This window comes from Dreissena polymorpha, chromosome 13, assembly GCF_020536995.1.
Source record: "Dreissena polymorpha isolate Duluth1 chromosome 13, UMN_Dpol_1.0, whole genome shotgun sequence".
Classification (NCBI taxonomy): domain Eukaryota; kingdom Metazoa; phylum Mollusca; class Bivalvia; order Myida; family Dreissenidae; genus Dreissena; species Dreissena polymorpha.
In genome coordinates, this window is record NC_068367.1 from 11194345 (window position 1) to 11219733 (window position 25389).

The 25389-nt window shown below is 35.1% G+C and overlaps 2 protein-coding genes across 2 annotated transcripts in view; both read right to left on the reverse strand.

Moving 5' to 3' along the window:
- The window catches only part of LOC127854893 (protein white-like), a 31913-nt gene extending 16295 nt beyond the window's left edge, over positions 1-15618 (reverse strand). The window contains exons 1-4 of the mRNA XM_052389997.1: positions 14963-15618; positions 1630-1775; positions 843-891; positions 246-435 (exon numbers count right to left, since the gene is read on the reverse strand). Coding sequence (XP_052245957.1) covers positions 246-435; positions 843-891; positions 1630-1775; positions 14963-15135 — 558 coding nt within the window. The 5' untranslated portion in view covers positions 15136-15618. The remainder of the gene's footprint in view (positions 1-245; positions 436-842; positions 892-1629; positions 1776-14962) is intronic.
- The window catches only part of LOC127854896 (uncharacterized), a 68779-nt gene extending 44604 nt beyond the window's left edge, over positions 1-24175 (reverse strand). Inside the window, exon 1 of the mRNA XM_052390000.1 lies at positions 23219-24175. Coding sequence (XP_052245960.1) covers positions 23219-23379 — 161 coding nt within the window. The 5' untranslated portion in view covers positions 23380-24175. The remainder of the gene's footprint in view (positions 1-23218) is intronic.
- Positions 24176-25389: the final 1214 nt, after the last annotated feature.

Sequence of the window (25389 nt, forward strand, 5' to 3'; positions counted from 1 at the left end):
AGGATAGCTTCACTATACATATTTTATATATAATAGTCGAGCTAAAAAGCAGATTATATGGGTACGGTCAAAGACCTATAGAAAACATGTATTTTATAGGTCTTTGGTACGGTCTATACTGGTTCATCGAATATTCGTAAATTACATTGTTTATGTAATCTGATTTTCGTACGTCTTTTAACACACGCGGATGCTTTACAATCTGCGAATTTAAAAACAAAACTTTGATCGAAATGTATTAATACCCGGAACGTAAGGTGTTCTTTGACCGTCATTGTCGCTATAAATAGATCATCTTGCGTGACGTAAGCCGAGATGTTCCGAATTCCTTGACCCACATCGACGCCATTGACCCGAATTTCGCCTGCTGACTTCATAACCTCGCTGTTTGTTCGTGACGTCAGCGTATTTAGTAGTGTCGTTTTACCGGAACCACTTAAAAACCGAGTTTATTTTAATTTAGACAAAATGATTCAGAATAAAATTAATGTCATCATATACCGGCATTTGAAATATCGAAATAATATACCTGTTGTTGTATCTTTTCACGTTCTGCTAATCGCAAGTAAACAGATCTATAATATTTTGTCTTAAATGTGTGTTAAGTCCTCATCTATTTATTACAGAAAAAATATTTAGAATGTGTCACAGGCACATATCAAATATTAACACACAACATTTGTATCACATCTTTTCTATGCAGTAAACAAATAACGACCCAAAAAGACAAATGGTGGCAAACAAATACATGGTTGAAGATTGTATAAAGTGAAACAGTCCATATATAAGTATATCATTTAGGTGAAAATTGCTTGACCTTAGTGACGTCTATATCTGCCTACCTTGCTCCGATGATAGCAACAAGTGTCCCTGGTCTCACTAGGCCGCACACTGCAATATGGATACTTTATACTAATTATCTGTGAAAAGGTGGTGTAATACCTGTGCGTGAAGTGTCGTCCCAGATTAGCCTGCGCAGTCCACACAGGCTAATCAGGGACGACACTTTCCGCCTATACTTGATTTTTGCTAAGAAGAGACTTTCTTTAAACGAAAAATATTGTAGAAGCGGAAAGTGTCGTCCCTGATTTGCCTGTGCCTCTGGGACGCCACTTTGCGCACAATTATTAAACCCCTTTTTCTATATTATAGAACCACAGGGTGACACAAATACATGTATGTGTCCTAGGTAGCATAATATGACCTTTACTCTGTATTCCGACCTTTATAAATAGCTTCATGAAAGCAACTATTTTTTAAAGTAAATTAATGTTGATCTCCATGCGCGTTAAGTCTAACAAAAATGTGTCAATTATTTAGATGGGCGCGACCATTTTTGATATAAGTAGTTTAATAAAACTAATACTGATTAAGAACCTTATGTATTTTGAGCTATATTTTGTACAGTTGATAATAAATCAGTGCTTAAGTTTCATAGAAAGTTGAGTTTATGAATGTTGAGAAATGAAACTCCGTAAATCAAATGCAAACGTTTGAAACTTTGTGATAAAGCCGGGCAAAGCCAAACGTATGAAACATCGAGACAAACCCAGGCAAAGCCAAACGAGTGAAACTTTGTGAGAAAGCCAGGTTTAAAAAACTTCGGGGAAAAACACTTAAAAATGTTACCGTTTCTTAGCACGTGCTTGCGTTCTACGGCGGGGTCTGGTCCCCGGCAGCATGCTCGACTTGGCGGGTTGACGTAGACGTTGACGTTCTGCCATGATAACGTCACCGTTTCCGAGGAGTCAACCATGCTATGATGGGCCTCATTCCTGTAACACGAGGGCAAGTGATGAAAATACTGAGTATGGTGTTGTTGTTTTAATTTCATATTCCCTTAAGGTATTTTCAAAATGTGTTTAAGTGACTTTGCAAGAACAAGGCGTACTTGCTTGTTGATTGTGTTCATGCGAATTATGTCACCTTCGGTCAGCAGAATAAACAAGTGTCTTAACAGAGCCAACACAGCGTTCTCTAAATAATACAATGTGTTGTGTTAGAGGACTATAACCAACACTTGCTCTCTCAGACCTCAGAGCAAACACAGCGTTCTCTAAATAATACAATGTGTTGTGTTAGAGGACTATAACCAACACTTGCTCTCTCAGACCTCAGAGCAAACACAGCGTTCTCTAAATAATACACTGTGTTGTGTTAGAGGACTATAACCAACACTTGCTCTCTCAGACCTCAGAGCCAACATAGCGTTCTCTAAATAATACACTGTGTTGTGTTAGAGGACTATAACCAACACTTGCTCTCTCAGACCTCAGAGCAAACATAGCGTTCTCTAAATAATACACCGTGTTGTGTTAGAGGACTATAACCAACACTTGCTCTCTCAGACCTCAGAGCAAACACAGCGTTCTCTAAATAATACACTGTGTTGTGTTAGAGGACTATAACCAACACTTGCTCTCTCAGACCTCAGAGCAAACATAGCGTTCTCTAAATAATACACTGTGTTGTGTTAGGGGACTATAAACAACACTTGCTCTCTCAGACCTCAGAGCCAACACAACTTTCTCTAAATAATACACTGTGTTGTGTTAGAGGACTATAACCAACACTTGCTCTCTCAGACCTCAGAGCAAACATAGCGTTCTCTAAATAATACACTGTGTTGTGTTAGGGGACTATAAACAACACTTGCTCTCTCAGACCTCAGAGCCAACACAACGTTCTCTACATAATACACTGTATTGTGTTAGAGGACTATAACCATCACTTGCTCTCCCAGACCTCAGAGCCAACACAACGTTCTCTTAATATACCCTGTGTTTGTGTAAAAGGACTATAACCAAAACTTGCTCTCCCAGACCTCAGAGCCAACACAACGTTCTCTATATAATACACTGTGTTTGTGTTAGAGGACTATAACCAACACTTGCTCTCCCAGACCACAATACATCAGCAACACTGGAACATCGACATAAAAAGCTTCCAGTCAATTTTGGAGCGTCCGGTCTATTTAGAGCAGATCTATATATTTTTATTTAATAAACTATTTTAATTGAAAACTAGGCCTAAGTCAGTTACGAACTATGTAATGCGCATACTGTAATGTCGCAAACACTAATGTCCACGTCGTTACCGGACATACAGAATGTTTTATTGACTTAAACTTTACAAATGTTTGTCATTAACAAATAGTTAAACAGGTACATACAAATCCTTATGTCAACGCACCATATTGATAACAAAAAGATTATCATACATATTTAAATAATATTTTTTGTAAGCTTTTACAAATAAGAAAATATGCAAATATAATAAAGAGTTTTGTTCGCTAAACATATAAGGATGATTAACAAATTAAATTTTAATATTGCAATCTTCAAAACAATCAAGTTACAAAATATGCAACTCATTAAATAATATATACCGTACACACAAGTTAATTTTCTTTATCTTAATTTATTAAATAGCTCTATTACACATCTTTCGGTCATAGCCTTAAAGTAGTTCTACATGTACATGTAAAAAAAACATAAACATAGGAAATGACGTCAACGTCAAACAGTACCGTAACGTCGTTTCGCGGAAAATGTATATAACACAAAAAATAGAAAATAAAAAGATCGATCAGTGTTTATACAACATAATATTAGTAACAATATAATTATTTATTGATAATAAAATATATAAAACATAGTTATATTTAAACATAAAATGTATATATAAATTATGCTAATTTTCTATATGTCATAAAGCAGTTTATTGTAAGGAATCGTAGTTATAAATATATGTACGGAATCGTAGTTATAAATGTATGTATCCAAAATGTCTCTTAACATAACCGTTCTAGATTGTTAGCAACAACATCAACATGTGCAAAAGAGCAATCAGACAAAGTACAATCGTTGTCAGTAGCTTCAAGTGTGTAGCAACATGTGAATGAGGATTAATTGAGAACTTCCTAATATCAAATCTATGATTATTTATTCTGTTTTTGTGTTCTTGTTGTTTTTTTATATATAAAATATGCAGCTACAATATTATAGTTTTGCTCGACAGACATGTATAATTGATTTATAAAATTATTTTAGTTATTAAATGGTAAAGACAAAATTGAGGATGAAAACCATACACATAGTACAGTTATTAAAACGTCATACACGAGTTATAGTGAGTTAAAAAGATTGAAAAAAAAGATGTGTTTTACTAAAAAATACAGGAAATAAATAAATTGGATTTAAATATTCAATTGTAAAAAAACACGAAATATGCATCTATACTAGGCCACAATTAAAATATTGTTGGTTTGCCCTTTACCGACCCTAAATTTTACAGGTGGGTAGGTAGGTAGGAAAATTATTTTATTTTATTTGAGAAATTATGTTTTTAATACACTAATAGTCTATGAATATTTAAAACACTTTTATTAAAGCACTGTTGCAGTGTACGAAGCCCTATGTAGCTTAACATTATCTTGTTTGCTGTTTCTTGCATATATTAATATCAAATGCATGCTTGTGTGTTATTACATCAAATATTTGTTCATTATATGATTTTAATTGCTCAAATGCATTTGTAATTATTTAACAGCCAGACAGCTTTTATTTTTAACTTAAACCTTTCCCTTAAATTGGGCTTAATTAGCATGCAACAAGCATTGAAGGAGTGTAGAAAGACAGCCCAAAGCCTTTAATGGAAAAATTCAGACGTGGCGAAAGACCATCACATTTTACAGGCCAGACTTGCCTACCAGGAGAAACAATTCACAGGCCTGTTGAAGTTTTTACAGGCCTCAATTTTAAGTGTTTGACCGGTTAGTGCATAGTCTCAGCATGGAAAAGTAAATTCATAAAAGTGCAAACTGAACATTATTATAAAGCATTATTTCTTCTTGAATGCTCTGAGCTTTTATGAGTACATACGTACAGCTCAGAGGGTCAATAGCTGGGAGTTGTATTATTGCAACTAACATAAGCATGAAAACTTGATTTGGGGAAATAAATTCTGGATCTGGATAGGTACGTTGCAGGACCTTTCGGTGTAGGCGCAACGGGGGAGAGGGTGGTTAGTCCCACTGTAGGACAGTGGGTGTTAGTTTCAGTTTGTGGATATACTAACGCTTTAAACATATATACTTGAGTGTTGTCGATGTATTTAGCTAAGAGACATTAATAATAAATTAAATAAGTTTACCTTTACATATCCATTTCACTAACATGCCATTACAGTAAACTGTTCAGTGTGGCAAACATAATAAAGCAGAATATGCACATGAATCTGATTAAACACAGATCCACTTGCATATAAATCAAATCATGTTTGTCTTTTATTTTGCATTTTCGACAAAAAAAATCCTGTAACTGTAAGATGTATTTTTCTTTGCGAGTAGACTGCATTCCAATTTTCAAACACTTTATCACTTGTTCTGTGACATTCAGTTCATACATTTGCAAAAAAAAGAGAGTTTTATTTGTATCTAAAACCTATGCTCAATCGTAGAATGACACGCTCTTTTCATTAATCGATACTAATTATATGATGTCCGTCGTAAATTCGATAGTTATTTGTTCTCGCTGAGCATCGTTATTTCTTTTAATTGTCGGCCATCTTGGATCACGTTAACAACATGTGTACAACGAACGTAAACTCGTATATGTCCGACTACTTTCGCGAACCAATGGTTAAGTATGATGTCGTTCGGCCATTTTCACGGAACAGGTCATAATACACTAAATAGTTTCCCTATATAATTCAATGTAAAAGCGACAACTTTGAGCGAAAATAAATGCAACATTTTGCACATAGAGACCCCCATAACCATACCTTTTCTTAAAGGCCATTCTAAGCGGAATCGATTTATGCAATAAAAAAGATATGTCATGTACAAAGCAAGAAAGAACTTGACACAAATCAAAGTCGACTGTTTTTGCAACTTTTTTTTCGGCCGTTTCTTAGTGGAATGTAACCTTTTCTAGTGCAACGGTTTACTATAGTCTTCAAGTGTATCATATTTTAGGGATTCAGTAGTGAACACCTATTCATGCCCTACCATTATCTCCGCAAGATAACACCCGAATAATGGTAAAAAGTGTTAAACATGCCTTCCTGTCAACTATGATATTTTTTTAGAGAGTACAGCCCTACATGAAGCGATCATTTAGTGTATTGTAACCTATAAGACAACGTTTACTGTTAACATCGCGAAAAATAAGCACTTCTCGATACGTATAAACCTATTTTCTATGTGCATGCCAATTTTCAGACCGATCTTTCACGTAGAAATACTTGAAATGCATTTTATTATAACGCCTGATAAGCCATGTGACTTTCGCGTTCGGAGCTTTGATTTATAACGGGCGTTCAGGCGTAAAACGATTACCCTAAATAATTACAATCGGTCAAAATACTGGAATATTGTTATAAGCTATGTAGAAAAAGAAGTAAACAACTATTAAAACGTGTTCATGAGCTCTTTCAGCACAAATTGTTGCGAATTGAGATGCTCAAGACGAGTTTTTGTACGTTTTTTTTCTTATTTTCCTCTGAAAACGTATTTTTTTCTTAAAAACTCACGATGCTCCTTAAATTCGTGAAACAAACGCATTATTCCGTGAAATTTGCCAAAACGCGTCATATCCCACTAAAAAAATGATGATTTTCTGTAAATACAGCTCCTTTGTGACTAGGCCTGGTTTTGCGTTTAGGTCATAATACACTAAATAGTTTCCCTATATAATTCAATGTAAAAGCGACAACTTTGAGCGAAAATAAATGCAACATTTTGCACATAGAGACCCCCATAACCATACCTTTTCTTAAAGGCCATTCTAAGCGGAATCGATTTATGCAATAAAAAAGATATGTCATGTACAAAGCAAGAAAGAACTTGACACAAATCAAAATCGACTGTTTTTGCAACTTTTTTTTCGGCCGTTTCTTAGTGGAATGTAACCTTTTCTAGTGCAACGGTTTACTATAGTCTTCAAGTGTATCATATTTCAGGGATTCAGTAGTGAACACCTATTCATGCCCTACCATTATCTCCGCAAGATAACACCCGAATAATGATAAAAAGTGTAAAACATGCCTTCCTGCCAACTATGATATTTTTTTAGAGAGTACAGCCCTACATGAAGCGATCATTTAGTGTATTGTAACCAACACCGCCGATCGCGATGCTGGTTATAGACGCTTGCATTACTGTCTATTCTGGGGCGTATGAAATTCCAACCATCGGAGCGACCTAGATCGGTCAGGGGCGATAATAATAGACAGGGATATAAATACGCGCATGAATAAAAATATTGCTTTCGGCTCTTTTGTCATTGTCGAAAAAAACGAAAATAAAAAAAAAAAGTTTTCAGAAATCGCAATAAAAATTTTTGGGTCGGGAGGTAAAAAGTGGGTCGGTCGGTAAAGGGCAAACAAACTCAATTTTAATTTAGGCCCTATTAGAGTTAAGCACGACTAACATATACAAATTATGAGTAAAATAAATTATATGAAATTGTACATTAAAATGGGAGATGAACACCATAAACCTAGTTCAGTAATTAAAACGTTTTACAAGAAGAGTTGCTTAAAAAGACTATGAGATGAAGAGGAATTAGTCAGTTAATATTTGAATAACTATGTCAATGATTATTTAGATTGGAACATGCATTAAATCTCTACATATGAACTTATCGGGTTTTCACTAGTTTTTTGTTTGAAGTACCCATTAATTCAACAATTGTTTTTATCTCCATGTCTAATGATTATGTGAATTAATCTGACAATAAACATATACATTTTTAGTGTGTTGTATGTTGTTGTTTTTTTATTGTGGACTTTTTTACCTTCAATCCCTTCCCAACAAACTGCATGAGATATGAATTTTTATATTATTTTATCCTAGATCGGTGTCTGTATACGATTAACATGTTTCAGCAAAACTTTGATGTGCCATGAACACACATAAATTATTGGACATCAATTCGAGTTTAAAGGGGCCTTTTCACGGTTTGGTAAATTGACAAAATTGAAAAAAGTTGTTTCATATTCGCAAATTTTCGTTTTAGTTAAGATATTTGTGAGGAAACCGTAATACTGAACATTTACCATGCTCTAAAATAGCCTTAATATGCATCTTTTGACGATTTAAAACCTGAAAATTAAAACGCGTTGCAGCGCGAAACGATTGAATAATTTGGAGAGTTCTGTTGTTGTCGTGATATTTTGCGAAACTACGAGAATCGCTTATATGAAGTATAAAATACTTCGCTTATTGTATGGAAGGATGGCTGAGTGGTCTAATGCGCAGACATTTTACTCCAGTACCCCAGGGGTCAGTGGTTCGAGTCCTGCCAAGGGTTACCTTTTTTCGTTTTTTTAATATTGTATTCTTGATTTTCTACTGGAACTTTTTAGATCAAATGTTTACATTGATCGATATAAACCATTTAATGACAAACTTCAAAACATGCCGAAATCTGTGAAAAGGCCCTTTTAAGCGGTATTTAACCGCAAATCGAAAACGCATAGAAATTTTCTCCATAGAAACTGCAATTTGTATTTTGCCACTAATTTTATGACTAAGCGACTGTCATTGCTTAGAGAATGGAGGAAGTGTGACGTTCGCAGCCATTTCAGGTATTGTCGTTCAAATCACGCTGTTGAAAAAACATGGCTTTCAAATATCAATTAGTTTATGGTAAGTATCTCATTTTAAAGCTTCAACTCCAACAAATTTAATAGGTGCTTTAAAAATGTGACAACTCCAATGAACACGCGTGTACCTGCTTCGTAGTTATATCTTTAAATATTACAGTACAATTTTGTATCACGCACGCATTACAAGTACGAATACTTAACTCTTTCAGTGCTGGGACCGAATTTTTGAAGGCCTTTGCAAACAGTTTGGATCTAGATGAGACGCCACAGAACGTGGCGTCTCATCAGGATCCAAACTGTTTGCTATTCTGATAGTATTCTTTGAAATAAAATCGAAGAAAATGCTGACTTTAAAAATTCAGCAGACGACATTTTAGCAGACGACACATTTCCCAGCATGCAAAGGGTTAAAGGAAGTTTATATCAAAGCACATATATACTAAACGATACATGTTGTGTACAATACGGACACAACATCCTAGAAGAGATATCAAACTAACGCTTTGATCGAGGTTGGCTTGAACTATCAGAACGTTAAGTGTTGAGGACATAGAGCTTTTCTAATAAAAAACATTTTAGGGGAAAAATGGCTCGTTGTTCGTGTTCATATATACCCCTACTTCATATAACTTGTATATGAAACACGATGTACCCCTACTGAGAAAAGAAAAAGTGGTTACCGCATGAGATGTTGTAGTTCCGTCATTTCCTGTCCATTCACGTTGCTCATTTCTGCGAAACACTCCACTTTGTGTTGAAAGTTCATCGTTATGAATTACTCTAGTTAGTGTATGCAATAGTTGTCATCTACGACTGAGAATTCAAATATGTTGTACAATCATATCCAAGAAATAATCCAAAGTAAAAAATCTCAACCAAAAATGACTGGAAGGCTCACGTTGTGCGTATATAAAATGAATGTTACTCCACTTAGAACAGGTTATTAACAAAGTCTGGTTGGCACCTAGAATGAAGAATATTATTCTGTTTAGAAAAATAACAAAACGCGGGTGGTTACAAAGTTCTGATTTTCAATCACGATCATTTGTCCATTGTGTTTATTTCGTAAAGGGAACCAACATTGCGTTTAATTAAAATTATAATTTATGTTCAATCATGAGTACACGTGTATATATAGCGATGACTGTAGAGCAAGAAATAACAAAGATTATAATCTGGATTTAATTAACAGCGTTTCGATATTTCAGTCAGCTAGCGCATGTTACTTTGACCCCGGTCTACGTTAGAACTCTTCTCCATAAATTGATCTAATCTGTATGCAAATAAGGCATACGAATTCAAACATGTATGTCACAAAATGTCTAGATTCATGATGTACTGAGACGGAAAGGCTGGCATGAACAGCAAAACTGACATACTAATGAAACAGGTTAAACAAATTAATTCATGTAATAAACAAAACGAGCCACTCGGGAATCAAGTATGTCATCCAATAACATTCATTTACAATTTACCAAGATTCAACGTTTAAAATCACGTTAACCTCCACTGCGATAGTATTTTTTCCCAAAGGTAAAAACGTTTTTAGACGCGAATGTCTGAGGTAGATACTCCGTATTCCGTACACACACTGATCAAAATTCTTCATGTAAATGATTTAATAGTTCAATAATAAATAATGAACAGAGAGAGTCCTACATCTCAGGGCCCTCAATCTATCAAATCTGCCGCCGAATTTCGGTGGCAGTCCCCCACCTGAAAAGTAAACTTTTTTCCCCTTTTGGGGGGAAAAATTCCCCTTAATTTTTTATTTTTTTTTTTAATAGAAAGATGTGTCTCATGATTATTATATCTCAATTCTATTTCAATTAAATCTTCAATTCAATTCAAACATACTAAATTATGAAAAATACAATGGATATAGTGCAAACATGTACAAATGAAATAATGAGAGAGTAAGTAAAAAAATCCCCAAAAAGGGAAACACCGCGAAAATTCCTCCTCCTATGGGCTGCGGACCCCTTCCCCCAAAGTAGTGTGAGGGCCCTGCATCTTAACATCGCATCATGTCCACAGCTGACTGCGAACAATCGCCCTTAATTGAATTAACGCAGCTTCAAACCCACTCTGGCTCTGCAGACGAGTCCTTGCTTACGTAGGATTCATGACATAGTTGATGAATCACGCTTGCATCAAACATTGGGGATCCCGGAAAAATATATTCAATTCGCGTAAATACATTGACTTAAAGTGATATTATGGGCATTTTTCACTGTTGAATTGAGCTGAAAAGAATTTTCACTGTTGAATTGAGCTGAAAAGAATTAACAGGTCAAAAGAGTTAGTTAAAATGTGGTTACTGACCAATTATCTGCAACTCATCTTGCTACCAGTTGTTTATAAAAATATATTTTATATTCGATATTCTTACGTGACCCACCCAGTCCTGTAAGCCGAAATGATCCGTAAAACGAAATTGTGTCGTTGTGTATTTGTGTCGTATGATAGAATCTGCACTAAAACTAAATTTAGTATCACATCGTTCATGCATGATCAGTTGTCAAACGAAAGTACGGTTGATATTCAAATGCATTATTTTTCTCTTTCCGGGATAATGTTTTAGTATGTTGATGCTGCATTTACAAATACAAGTGTTTATGAAGTGAAAACACCAAAAATAAACAACGGTTGCGATAGACACCTATAAACTGTTAGATGCCCATAATATCACTTTAACTTGAAAAGCTTAGTCGTAAATACGGTGTTATACCTCTTTACTGTTAGCATTTTAGTAAAAAGGAAAAAAAGATTTGTTTTACAAATGTTGCCACCTATTAAAAATATGGCATGAGTTTCGATGCACGTCCACTTGATACAAAGTAGAGAATTGAATCTGTCGTTGCTTTATGTAATAATATACGCAATACATTTTGAAAAGTGCATATGTTTTTGACGCGAAAACAAATTTTAAAAACGTACAATTTTGAATTTACACGTTTGTACTACGTAAATCCACAGTGATTGTGAAGCTATTTCACAGGCAATCCATGCGTTCGATGACACATAATAAATTAGTTAATTTAGACCTACATTCACAACAGTTTCTAATATATAAACGAACAGACATTTTCAGCATCCATTTCTCAATACCTAATTGTTTAGATATACTAAAGGACATTTTCTTATTTAAAAATATGCGAATACTCTACCATTGCACAATGTTACAGCTTTCCGATACAAAAATTACAAACAAAATAATGGACACACTTAATACGTTATTCCGACTAAAACAGTAAAAACATCCAAAAATTACTCCATGTGATTAATGGTCACAGTTCTTAGTTTAGGCTTAACACAATGAATGACATTTAAAGTAATAAATAGTAACACAAAACAACACACGCGCGTCCCAGCTTTTAACCGGGTAACATGTGCTTGTTGCCCGAGGCAAATCGATGAATGTGTTAATGAATAGATTTGATCTTTGTATTTCCGGTTTCGCAATCCACAATGCAACCTTTGCGGTTCTGTGAAAGCTGTGAGGAAATTACAAAACGTTATGAGTCGTTCGTCAAATGAGACGGATAGTGAAGTGTTAGTTGTAGGTCCGGATGACGTTTGTAAGTGTCCTTCTTCGTATTTGTAAAATCAGTGTCATGTGGAAAATACGCGACACTTTATATTTAGAAAATCAGGATTGAAAGCTAGTTTTAATTACCCTACTTGCAGCGTCTATTGACCTTCCGGGTTTTACATATTTACTCATAATAGCGTGACTAAACGGTTTTTGAATGTATATATATTAGCCGATTATGACGGAAGATATTTCGTACATATTTTCCTACAATAACCAAAGCATTCGTCTTCTTATTAGTGTTCATGTGTCGTATGAATAGATATCGTTGCAGAAAATTAAAATGATCCATAAAACTAAATTTAGATTCACATCATACATGCATGATATGCATGCTGGCGAATTCGACTGTACAGACATTTTCGATTTCAGAAATAAATATCTGGCTTATTTCGCATTTTTCGGCACATGTTCTGATTATTTTTATTTTTATCTTTATTGAAATATATGTATAATAAGATTTTTAGACATTTTATATAAATTCATAAATATTTGACAAAATCGTGCAGTCCAGCTTCAAAGCTCAAAGCTAGTTGTAGTAGTTTTAGTAGTAGTAGTAGTTGCAGCAGCAGTAGCAGTAGAAATAGTAGTAGTAGTAGTAGTAGTAGTAGTAGTAGTAGTAGTAGTATAAGTAGTAGTAGTAGTAGTAGTAGTAGTAGTAGTAGTAGTAGTAGTAGAAGCAGTGGTGGGATGATGGTGGTAGTGGTGATGGTGGCGGCGGCGTAGGTTGCGGCCGCAGCAGTGGTGGTGGTGGAAGTAGTAGAAGGAGGAGGAGGAGCAGCAGCAGCAGAAGTAGTAGCAGTGGTAGTAGTTTTAGCAGTTGTTGCTGGTCACAATATTGAATTTTTATTTTTTAAAGGGAGAGAAGACCTACAACTGCAAGACGAAAATGTTATCAGTGGTGCCCCTTATGGCTATCGAACTTTCCGATAAAATTATCAGTTAATATCTGGAACCGGGAAAGTCGATACACAATTTGAACAAGTTTCTGATTATGAACCATTCGAAAAGATTCAATAAATTGTGGATTGTAGGGTTATTTCATTGCATAATACACTATGTGTGTGCTGAGTTTTGTGTGTTTGACCTACGATTACACTATTATTTGACACCTTGCGTCATCCAGAGATAATGTTGTGACAGCAGTGTTTTATTGGAAGCATTATTTTTATAAATAAAACTTAGTTATTTAACAGCGACTAAAGTCTTGAGCTTATAGGAGGTGCAAACTAGCTGCCGTCGCATGGACCCATTGTTATCTTGCCGCTTAGAGGTCGTTAGGGTAAACATCGCACCATTTCGGTGAACAAATAGCGCCAACAAATGTTGGTTACCACTAACACGACAGACACTCGTGTCAACCCATAACATTTTCTGTTGATATTTCATGTTAATGTGTGGGGCATTTTTATAGCATGATCGTATTCGCTACATTCACTTAAACATATATTATTTTGTTTTTAATTTTAAAATCGAAACACAATACGCTTTGGAGATTGGATTTATGCAATAGGCACGCGACATTTGACCATTTGGTAAAATAGTGTAAATCACAGGTGGTTAGCGTGTGGCTATGATATTTATTAGTGAAAACATCATTTTGAATGATAAATAATCATATTATAACGAAAAATTAACTTTTACGAAGAAAAAAAATTTCACTATCAAATATATATATATAACAAGGTATGCAACTCAAAATCACCCCAAAACGGGGTGCATCGCTTTGAACAGCCATATCTTCATCAATTGTGCAGCGATTTTCACGATCTCGGTCTTATTCAACGCAGAAATGAATTTCCTTTCTGGAAATGTATATGTCTTGCAATATTTTTACAAATGCTGGGTCAACTTTTAAGAAATAACACGATACACAACACGCATGACCCAGTTGACAGTGATCATGTATTCTTTATGAATGAAATCTCCAGTTGTAAAGACACACCTCCGCATTGGACCAATGAAATCACTCGTATGTTTAAAATGTCAGTTAGTTGAAATGTATGTAAACAAAGGTTTCAAACGGCGCTGGACAGTTAGTCTTGATGCAGAATGTAACGACAAGAACGGTAATAATGTTTTTTCATACGTTTTATTGAATTATGGTATCGAACTACATGAACTTTGTAGGGAAGTTGCCCTTTACTCCGTGAAGATTTCAGTCTTAAAGACAGCATGATCACTGTCAACTGGGTCATGCGTGTTGTGTATCGTGTTATTTCTTAAAAGTTGACCCAGCATTTGTTAAAATATTGCAAGACATATACATTTCCAGAAAGGAAATTCATTTCTGCGTTGAATAAGACCGAGATCGTGAAAATCGCTGCAAAATTTATGAAGATATGGCTGTTCAAAGCGATGCACCCCGTTTTGGGCTGATTTTGAGTTGCATACCTTGTTATATATATATTTGATAGTGAAATTTTTTTTCTTCAGAAAAGTTAATTTTTCGTTATAATATGATTATTTATCATTCAAAATGATGTTTTCACTAATTAATATCATAGCCACACGCTAACCACCTGTGGTGTAAATGACCATTGAGTTTGAATATTGATTATACAAATATCAAGAAATGAATAAATATTTGCATTTTATTTATCGTGTACATGTTCAAGACATATACTCAACAATTCCCTTGTTTATTATAAACGATAATTAAAATAAAACAATAAATCAACTGAATAACAAATGTTTGCGACATGTTTAATGAGTCAAGAATGAAGTTTGTTTCATTTTATTAGAATTAATTACCTATTCATGTACGGACGTAACGATTTGATGTGCACTTTGGTCTCTTGTTGCTTGTCCAAGTTGATGAGGCGAGGATTCATGCGGTCTCCCGTCTCGCCGTCGTCCATCGTGAACACTGCGTTCACGTGCGTCTGTCTGTACGTCCCGTTCTGGTTGGCCATTTCTCCCTCCATATGAGCCACCTGGTTAGCGTGTAGAGCCGTGTCGACGAAGGGTCTTCACAGCTTTTAGGTTATATGGCGCAATGTTTCGTGTATCACCCGTGACCGTTTTGTCCTTAGATAAATTTTCTGCTTATTTGATGTGTTTATCTAAAATACCCTAAAATAGTCCTCTAGTACATTCAATTCACGTCCATGAAGTTTAGAAAAATTAATTATGTCTATACTCTTTACATCACTTTTCTCCTTTCCCCGATATAATTACGTCCTTCTTATCATTGTATCTATGCCAACACTTACACACGTAACTTTTTATGGAGTGATTTAAATAAAACGGTTTCCACTAATTTCGAGAAAATTAAATTAAAACAAGTATACGTGCGATGAACTGCTATCGGTTTGATAGACATGCGCAAAACGGGTATTCGTTCGATTATAAAATATATCCAGAGCATGTTTATTTATACCACTTTCACGCATGGGTGTGTTTCATGCAATGCTATTTAGTAGTTCCACATTATAACCAACTTGATTTGTAGTTCCACATTATAACCAACTAGATTTATGGATATCGCTATCAGTGTCCTGGACTCCTGACATAAAACATTCCAGCCCGATTTACCCACTGTTTACCTGACCTAAAATATGGAGCTTTTTAATGTAAGTTTATTGCCATTTTGTCAATAATCTGTGACAACGGGTTTAAAATAAAGCTGATCTAATGCTATACAGCTAGTGTTCTGTGTGTAGATTTTTCAACAAAAGAAATAAATGCGCAATTCAGGTTTTAAACTGACCTTTATTACTTGAATCGTTGTATTAAATGGTCATCGATCGTGCAAGATTCATAAGGGCAGAGTCATGACCAGTGCAATTTATTTGGTATTAAAGTTTTATAGTTTAAATTAAGTTAACCGACCATTTAGCCAGGAAGGGAATATCTAGAGGAAAAAAACAGGGTGCTATACCCTGATGCGTTTCGCTTAACCCCTGCTGGCTTTCTGGACTGGTCAAATGAAATCATAAATAATTATGCATATATATTCAATGGCATATAAATATACTATGTTAAAAACCTGAATTTCAAGTAAGGAATTCGTTTAAGTTTTCAAATCATTATAAAACGTCACGAGACTGGTATAGTTGTCCACCATGTTTTTTAAAGCATCACCCTGTGCTTTTTGTGAGCTTAGCCCTAGCCCTTGCCAGGTCCTACAGATGTCACAAGGTCCAACAACAACATCACATAGTCGTTTCATGTTCCTTCATGAAACGTCTTGATGGCGAAAGGTACTGGCGCGGGCACTCAATTCAGAGCAACTGGCAAATAATTGCCTTATCCACGTAGAGGCTAATGGAAACAGGAACGCGATTTAACGACGTCACGTTTCGCAAAATAAGATTTACTTGAACCGTTTCAACCGAGTGTAGTATCGCGAAAATCCATGAGCAAGGGATTTATCTTGAACGGCAACCAGTGGTTTCGCGCTTTTGTCCTAATTCAATGCCCTTTCACGAGCGATAATATTATCTTTTTTGCTGTGTGAATCAAGCTTAATACAATTTCGACTATGTTTGGACATTCATCACAGTTTAAAAAGCGGAACTAAAATCACTGTGTGCAATTGACCATAGTCACAAAAATACTAAAAATCAATAAATATTTCGTTAACCCATAAAAAAGTTAACCCATAAACAAATCAGTGTTCCTTATAGCAATAGCCAAAAGTCCAACGCAAGATGCGGTATGGTAAAATAGATTTAACGAGATACAAAGTCGTCTTTTTTTGTTCCACAATCTATATTCCATGTGATTTTCCCGCTCAGCTATCCGAACATTTACGAGCGTGTTAACTTTATTTTTCGAAATAGTGTACGAGTTGAGTTTGTATGGGATTTAAACCGCGCTTAAGTACATATCTACATACAACACTCGTGTGAAGTCTACTGTAAGACGGAGGTAATCGTCTGTGCCCAATATTGAATGTTTCATTATATTAGGAAGATTCATGTATTTGTCTTCATATGAAATCCACACAGTTTCAGGGACAAGTATAATGCTACTGAAATCCCTGCATCACACAGAGGTTAAGTACCCTATTTTTCATGTCTTTTACATGGATATACATAAAACCATTTTATCATACCACCGCATTGATATCTGCCTGATATAACGTTGCCTGATATATTTTTTTATATCATGGTCAACAGGAAGTTCTTATATCAGTCATGTGTGGAGGATGGTCATTTTACTAGGAATAAACTATAAAGTAATCATTTTTAGTAAAATCGAATCAGATTACACAAAACAAACAATTTGATACCAAGATGTAATATATTTGAAACACAAAATGCAACATAAACAGCAAAAAACAGTTTTTACAAATACTGTATTTGCACGCGTGCTCATGACGTCATTATTAACACGTCAAACGACAAAAGTCATATTCTTTCCCGCTAAAACTGCAGCTTTTTAGCGATGTTTTCATTATTTCTTTAAAATCGGGGACGTAGAGGTATGATAAACAGAGAAACAGGTTACTGTCTGATCTTTTTGTAATATATATCAGGCTCGGCACGAATAAAATAACGGCTCGGCAAGCCTCGCCGTTATATTATTCTAAGCCTTGCCTGATATATTACAAAAAGATCAGGTAGTAACCTGTTATTCTCTATTTATATAATACTCTATCCAGTGGCGTAGCCAGCCCTCCAAGGGTGTGCAGGCACATGTTAGGAGTGTCGGGAATATCCATCCCCCGGAAAAAAGGCGCAGGTGCGATTTTTCTCATTTTATTTTTTATAAATAAACTAATCGCTGAAAACATTTCTTACATAGATCTCTATATACAGTTTTGGCGACAGATGGCAATTCACTTGCATAGATGAAGTTTGGTTAGAGGAACTGCATGTTCCGACTCTTGGTAGAGGCAAAAGTATTGATAACTGTTTCAATGTCCACTACACTTTCCCGGTGGATGTGGAGCACTGCAAGCGCTGTAAGGCGATCCTCGCCCGTGGTAGAGCGAATGTATGTCTTAATACGCTTCATAGGGCTGAATGACCGCTCGCAGAATGCCGAGTTGCAGGCATGGCGATCAATTCTGTGAGTATCAGCTGAATAAGTGGATAAGTGCGTCCACACGCGTTCAGTGCATTAAGCAGAGTTTTGAGCCGTTTGTCTGCATCCATAAGACTCCATCGGACCTTCCATCGATTGACCTCTCGGTCCAGCTGTTGACGTTCACACTGGATTTCTGCTGCATAGCATTTGTACACTGCTGTATTTATCTGTACCCTCGATGGAAAAGAATACGACGCCGTCATCATCTGACAACGTTTCAACCGAACTACATGGATCTGGATATGACGGTGGAATATTACAGGAATTCATTGGTTTGAAATACTCGCGCCACAGTAAAAAAAAAACAACTTTGTTTGCCTTTATGTACATGCATAGGAAACTCTCATGCAGTCATTCGATTAGACGGTCTTAACAATATTATTGTTTTAAACGCATATCTATTCTTAATTGGGGTGCATTTGACTATAGAGTAAAAAGCTACGCTTGCTTTCTAAGTAATGATTATGAACTCGTTGAACACTGTAAACAATATTTGATGTTTGAATTCTCTTGGGGTAACCCCCATAGCCTTCGATATTTTTGCATTTTCGGGCGTTTTATTTTCAAGATTTTCCATAATGATGTGCAGGTACGTGCCTACACAGCTTACTTACAGCTACGCGCCTGCTATTGATAGAGTTTCGCACTGTACAATAGTGTTTCTTACATCACAATCGCCTCTATGGCACGCCTGAACCACAAAAAAGAGAAAAACTAAGTTTAAGTAACTTAAACTTAGTTTTTCACTACTTAAACTCAATTTAAGTAACTTAATTCGAATTAACGCTACTAAATGCATTAAGTAGTTAAGAAGAGTTATTTTCTATTTATGTGAGAAAAATGAATTAAGCAGAGAAAAACTTAGTTTAACTCGTTAAGTGCGCCCGAACAACAAAAATTGATTTTTATTACCGTTAAGTTACTTAAATTGCATTTAACGCTGCTTAAAATTAATTTAAGTGCTTTCGCATCGTTAATTGTATTTAATTATTACTTAAGTAATAAAATTTTTACTTAAGTTGAATTATTAATTATCGTTAAGTCAAAACTCGCGTCCGAAAATAAGCATATGAAACAAGCGTTTTGATTGGTTGTCAGGTTTGTTAATAAATTCATGCCCGAGGTCGGAAGAAAAAGATTGCCATGTGGTACGAGCAAAAAATACAAAAATCCAAAAAAATTTGGATTAGAATCTTAAGTCAGCTAAAATTTGTTTTAGTCTGGAATAACATTCAAAACACCCTTTCATCATCAAATTTTGCTGACAGTCAGTAACTATGCAATAAACATCAAAAACGATCCGCCCGTCTATATATTTCCGGGTCATATCGCATTTACCTGTAGTAATAACTTGTCTTGTATACGAGTAGTCATACCAGCTTGTATGTAGAAACTGGGACTATATTATATGTCCCAGGTAGAAATTAAAGATTATATCGTGTCACCGAATCCAACTTAATTATATTCTATACATGTAAATTTTGGCTTTGATTTTAGTATTTAAATGGAAAAAAAACAGTCTCCAGTATCTCAGTATTGGCAGTGAACTTATAAGTAAACAATCCCAAAAAGTACACATATCAGAAATTACCCAGGTGATATTTTAAGTCTGAGTGCACTATTGTCTTTTAAAATAATTTTAAGCTGTAGGTAAATGCGTGCGTTGTAACCGATCCATTGCAAAATTGTAAATGGCGGTAGAAGAAAATCCTTTCCTGTTTACGTTTGTTACGACGTTTCTGATTGGCTTAGGTCTTCCGGATCATTAACTGACCAATCAAAACAATTCGACTTTACAACTTAAGTAAAATTCCTTACTAAAGTTGAATTCGTGTAACTAAAAACATATTTTAAGTAGAAAAACCTATTTTAACGCAACTTAATTGAAAATAGTACAATTGATAGAGAAAATCCTTGTTAAGTTGAATTAATTCAACTTAAGTAAGAAAATTACCATTAAGCACCGTTAATGCATTTTCGGTGTTTTAATTAGCGTTAACGCCGCGGGAACCACAAAAACTACTTAAATTCATTTTAAGCAGCGTTAATTCGAATTAAGTAACTTAAATTGAATTTAAGTAGAGAAAAACCTAGTTTAAGTAACTTAAACTTAGTTTTTCTCATTTTTGTGGTTCAGGCGTGCCATACGCCTCTGTACCTCGCATTACGATTGATAGTGTATTTCACATAATGTTTGATAGTTACCCAACACCATGATTGATAGTGTTTACCGCATAATGTTTGATAGTTACCTAACACCATGATTGATAGTGTTTACCGCATAATGTTTGATAATTACCTAACACCATGATTGATAGTGTAAACCACATAATGTTTGATAGTTACCTAACACCATGATTGATAGTATATATAAATAGTGTTTCATAGTTATCTTACATCATGATTGCTGGTATATCTCACATAATTTTTTATAGTTTCCTTACATCATGATTGATGGTGTATCTCACATAGTTTTTATAGTTACCTAATATCATGATTGATAGTGTATCTCACATAATGTTTGATAATTACCTTACATCATGATTATGTATCTCACGTAATGTGTGATAGTTACCTAACATCATGATTGATGATGTGTCTCACATAATATTTGATAGTTACCCAACATCATGATTGATGGTGTATCTCACATAATGTTTGATATTTACCTAACATCGTGATTTCTAATGTATCTCACGTAATGTTCGTAATGTTTGATAAATACCGAATATTTAATGATTGATGGTGTATCTCACAAAATGTTTTATCATGATTGCTAGCATAAACCTCATTATTGATAGAGCACCTCAAATCATGATTGACAGGGAACCTCACATCCTGTTAGATAGTGTACATAACATCACGCTTTATATTGTACAATGTCTTTTTGTGGGTTATTGAAAAAAGGTACTTTGGTGAAAAGATCATATTCTTTAAAGGTATGTGAACAAATATGTTGTGAAAATAATGTCCTTAAAGGCCCATACGCATGGTTTGCCTCAGAAGCGACCGCTTGAGTTTTCAGCCAAGATATGTGCAACATGTAGTAACATACTTATCGGTCTATGTAAACACCCGAAACACACTGTAATTGCTTCAATGTATGGTTGAATATCTTCGTACCGTTTAAAGATCTACAATAATCATGTTGCAGTCAGATTAAAATGTGGAATGCAAGTTTTCAAGGTGAAATTAACTCCGGTATATAACATTACAACCGTTCTATTTGTTGTTCTATTTACATTTTAATCCGCTTTTAGTTAATACATATATATAATTAAAGGGATCTTTTCACGGTTTGGTAAATTGACAAAATTAAAAAAAGTTGTTTCAGATTCGCAAATTTTCGATTTAGTGATATTTGTGAGGAAACAGTATTACTGAACATTTACCATAGTCCAATATAGCCATTATATGTATCTTTTGACGATTTGAAAACCTAAAAATTATAAAGCGTTGCAACGCGAAACGATTGAATAATTTGGAGAGTTCTGTTGTTGTCGTTTAAATTTACGAAACTACGAAGATTGCTTATATAAGGTATAAAATACGTACCCTGCGTATACTCGGCGGAATAGCCGATGAGGGCTAATGCGTTTTTACTTCAGGCTAACTCCAGGACTCCGGGGGTCACTGGTTCGAGCCCTGGTACCGGCTACTTATTTTTCCTGTTTTAATTTTATTCTTGATTTTTTACTGGATCTTTTAAAATCCAATCTTTACATTAATCAATATAAAGCATTTAATGACAAACTTCAAAATATGCCAAAATCTGTGAAAAGGTCCCTTTAACCCATCAGTTTACTTAAACATTATAAATTAGTCAAGTAAGGAGAATTGGTAAGGGGCTGTTCATAAATAAAGTACTCCCTACCCTCTGTAACAAACTGTCACACATCTCGGACCCCGACCTCATAAAATACGTCACGTTTTCGAACCATTCAAACACTTTTCACTATTAAACTGTATTGAAATTTAAAATGTCCACGTCAACAAACCATCGCAAAATTTACAATGACTTGAACATTTGATTGTCAACAGTTGTCTTAGTTATTCATGGAATCAGTAACTCACTCTAGATTAAATGTGAAATCAAACGTTTCAAAAATTCGACTTGACAATAATGTACTTAACAATATATATTCTGCTTTTTCATTTACAATATGTGAGGTCAAGTTTAAGATGATCTTCCGATTATGCAATATTTTGTACACAGGATACATATTAATGCAGCGGACAACATAGAAATAATAATACTTCCTGCATGAAGAAAGCAAGGCTAGACATAAAACAAGGAATCTCAATTGCATTATATTAGTCTCCAGTATTTTATAGGCATACATTTAGTTTTCATATGATATTGTAGAATCCCTTCAAAGTATGTCTCGCAATGTAATTAAGCGCAATAAAACTATACAAATTTAAGACTCGAAATTGCATTATCTTTCTTAAACGCTTTTTTGTTATCATTCAAATATTTCGTTTTGTATTATTTACACGCGCGTTTGAATTAAAAACGGTGTTCGAATAGCCATAAATTATAAGGGAGACTAATCAAATAAATATTTTGTGTTTTATTCACATTTGTTTCCCCTTATGAGTGCCATTTAATCGTAGACAGTAAATGGCAGTTCTCTGTCAAAATGTCAAACTGGTCTGATGTAAAACTTCTCTGTGAAATTTAAACTTCAATTAATTTTTCTCATGAATTTGATGTACGACACGTAGAATTATATAAGTGATAAAAAATACGTGTGTTCTTAAATTCTATAGCATAACACGAACCCATGAACCTTGTTGGTGCATTACGTTCGTAATACATGTATACATAAACGATGGCGAAACTAACTCGTGTAAAAGACAAACTATTTCTAAACGAGTGACAGACGTATACAGACTCCATATAAACCATAAGAGTTAGAATGTCATTGGAATACAATAAACACAATGCATATGTGCATATGAATTTACCTGTAGAAATGTGCCTTGCGACGCTGCAACTCTTCCTCGCTCGGGTCTAGGGACACCGACCGCAACACGCCGCCATCTTGGTTCGAGCCCTGACTTAAGTAAGACACAGGCGCCTGCACCGACGTCCTCCTGTTTAGCAGAGGTTGCCTTTCACTACTCATTTTCACTGATCAACCGACGGTCCTCAGCAAGACTCGACGTAATTGGTTCATCAACGCTGCTCCACAAGTCGTGACGTAGACGTGACGCTGCTCCACGAGGCGTGACGTAGCTAGTTACTTACGCTGTTCAGCTTAACGTGACGTCACTGGTAAACTAACGCTGCGTAGCGCAGTGGCTGTTCAGCGTTTATAAGAGTTGTGATAAGTACATGTATTACAAGATGCAGTGATATATTATTTCCTTTAGATAGCAGATCCGTTAGAACTTATGAGCTATCTTATCGGTTTCGCAAGTTCACTGATCATGCAGTAATAATAATGTCGTTGACAAAGTGCGCAGGTGATGTTTGCCTGACTGTTATCAATTAAATGCGGTTAAATGTCAAAACTTACGATATCGAGCGCGTTGATACGCCTGTGAAAACAGGCTTGACTTCAACATCCGTGTTATTTTTTATAAATGTACGAAAATCGTACTTGAACATACAAGTGCGCGACAAATGATAATTACACGCGCATTACGCGAAGATATGTTACGCCCATTATATTTGATTAAGATGGACTGTCATATGAAATGGATTTTATTTGCATCCAGAATATTTAATATCTTTCCTTATAACTTTGCTACAAAATCATGTGTTAATGGAAGTCGAAACCTTTAATTTACGTTTTTTTATTATGTATTTATTAAAACTATTTTCTATAACTCCATAGCAGTGCAATGCACAGTCAATCTTGTAACTCCATCTGACTTCACATAAACGAAATGTGTAAGATGCCCAAGTATACAAACGACTTTGGAGCAGGCCCGTACCCAGGCCATGGGCCCAGGGGCCCGGGCCCCCCCAGCTGGCTGTCGAACTATGATTTTTTTTTAAATAATCGGCCCACTGCAATTTTTTCTCTCGTGCAAGGGCCCACAGTACACTTTCCCTCAAAACAAAAGAGCAGCTATGTTTTATTGTCCCTGATAAACAAGGGGATTAACGCTCGCCAATCGAGATAAGCCTCTAGGCAATGTTTTCTTATCGCCTTGTACACACATCCCCGATCAGTCCCCCATTGTGATCATGAATGCTTCATCTATCAATGGTTGATGTAACATGTATTTTGATAAGTGCAGCGAGTGGAAGCAACTGCTACAGGAGGTCGTAGACTATGGTCTGATAATTGCCGACTCAAAACCTTTTATTTGGCATTTTTAAGTCCCAATATATACTTTTTGCATTGAGAATAAGGCCCTGAATTTGAACCGGAACAAAAACACTGACAAAGGTATTAAAACTGAGTATTTATAATTTTTGAAAGGAAATCACTGAAAAAGACTATGATGAGATAGTTAACATGTTTGTTTAAAAGAAAAACAGATTCATAGATTTGCCGAGAAACAGATAAGAATTTGGCAGAATTAAGTATTTAAAATAATTGAGTACCGAGAATTGAGTAATATCAACCTATTAATGGCTCATTGGTAAACAAATGAAAATTAAAACAACAAATCGATCTCATTATATAAGTTAACCTGATCCAGTGTAGACAAATATTGTATAATTAAATTATCTCTTTCCTTGAATTTGTTTGAAAACAGTAAAATATGTTAAATTGATTATTTAAGACTTTTATTATTTTCCCAAAAAATTAGGCAATTTCGCGCAATTTTTTTCCTCAAAAATGGCAAGGTCTTTCCCAAAACATCAGATTAAAAAAACCTGTGACGTTATTGATTTGTGAAAAAAATGGTGGAAGCAATACGAGAGTTGATGTGGATAATCGTCAGTTTAAACCTGTAAGTTTCGGAAATCTAAAGCTTTTAATATTGTTGTGAATTCACACCAATGTTTAAAGCTTAAGACTTCCAAAATGTGCTGATTTACTTGTTATATTCCATTAATTTATATCACATAATACGTTTTTTATAAGCATTAAAATTCACCTTGCAAAGTGCCAAATAAAAAAAAGTATATATATAGGGACCCCTCCCAAACCCTCCCCGGTTGGGCCCCCCCAGTA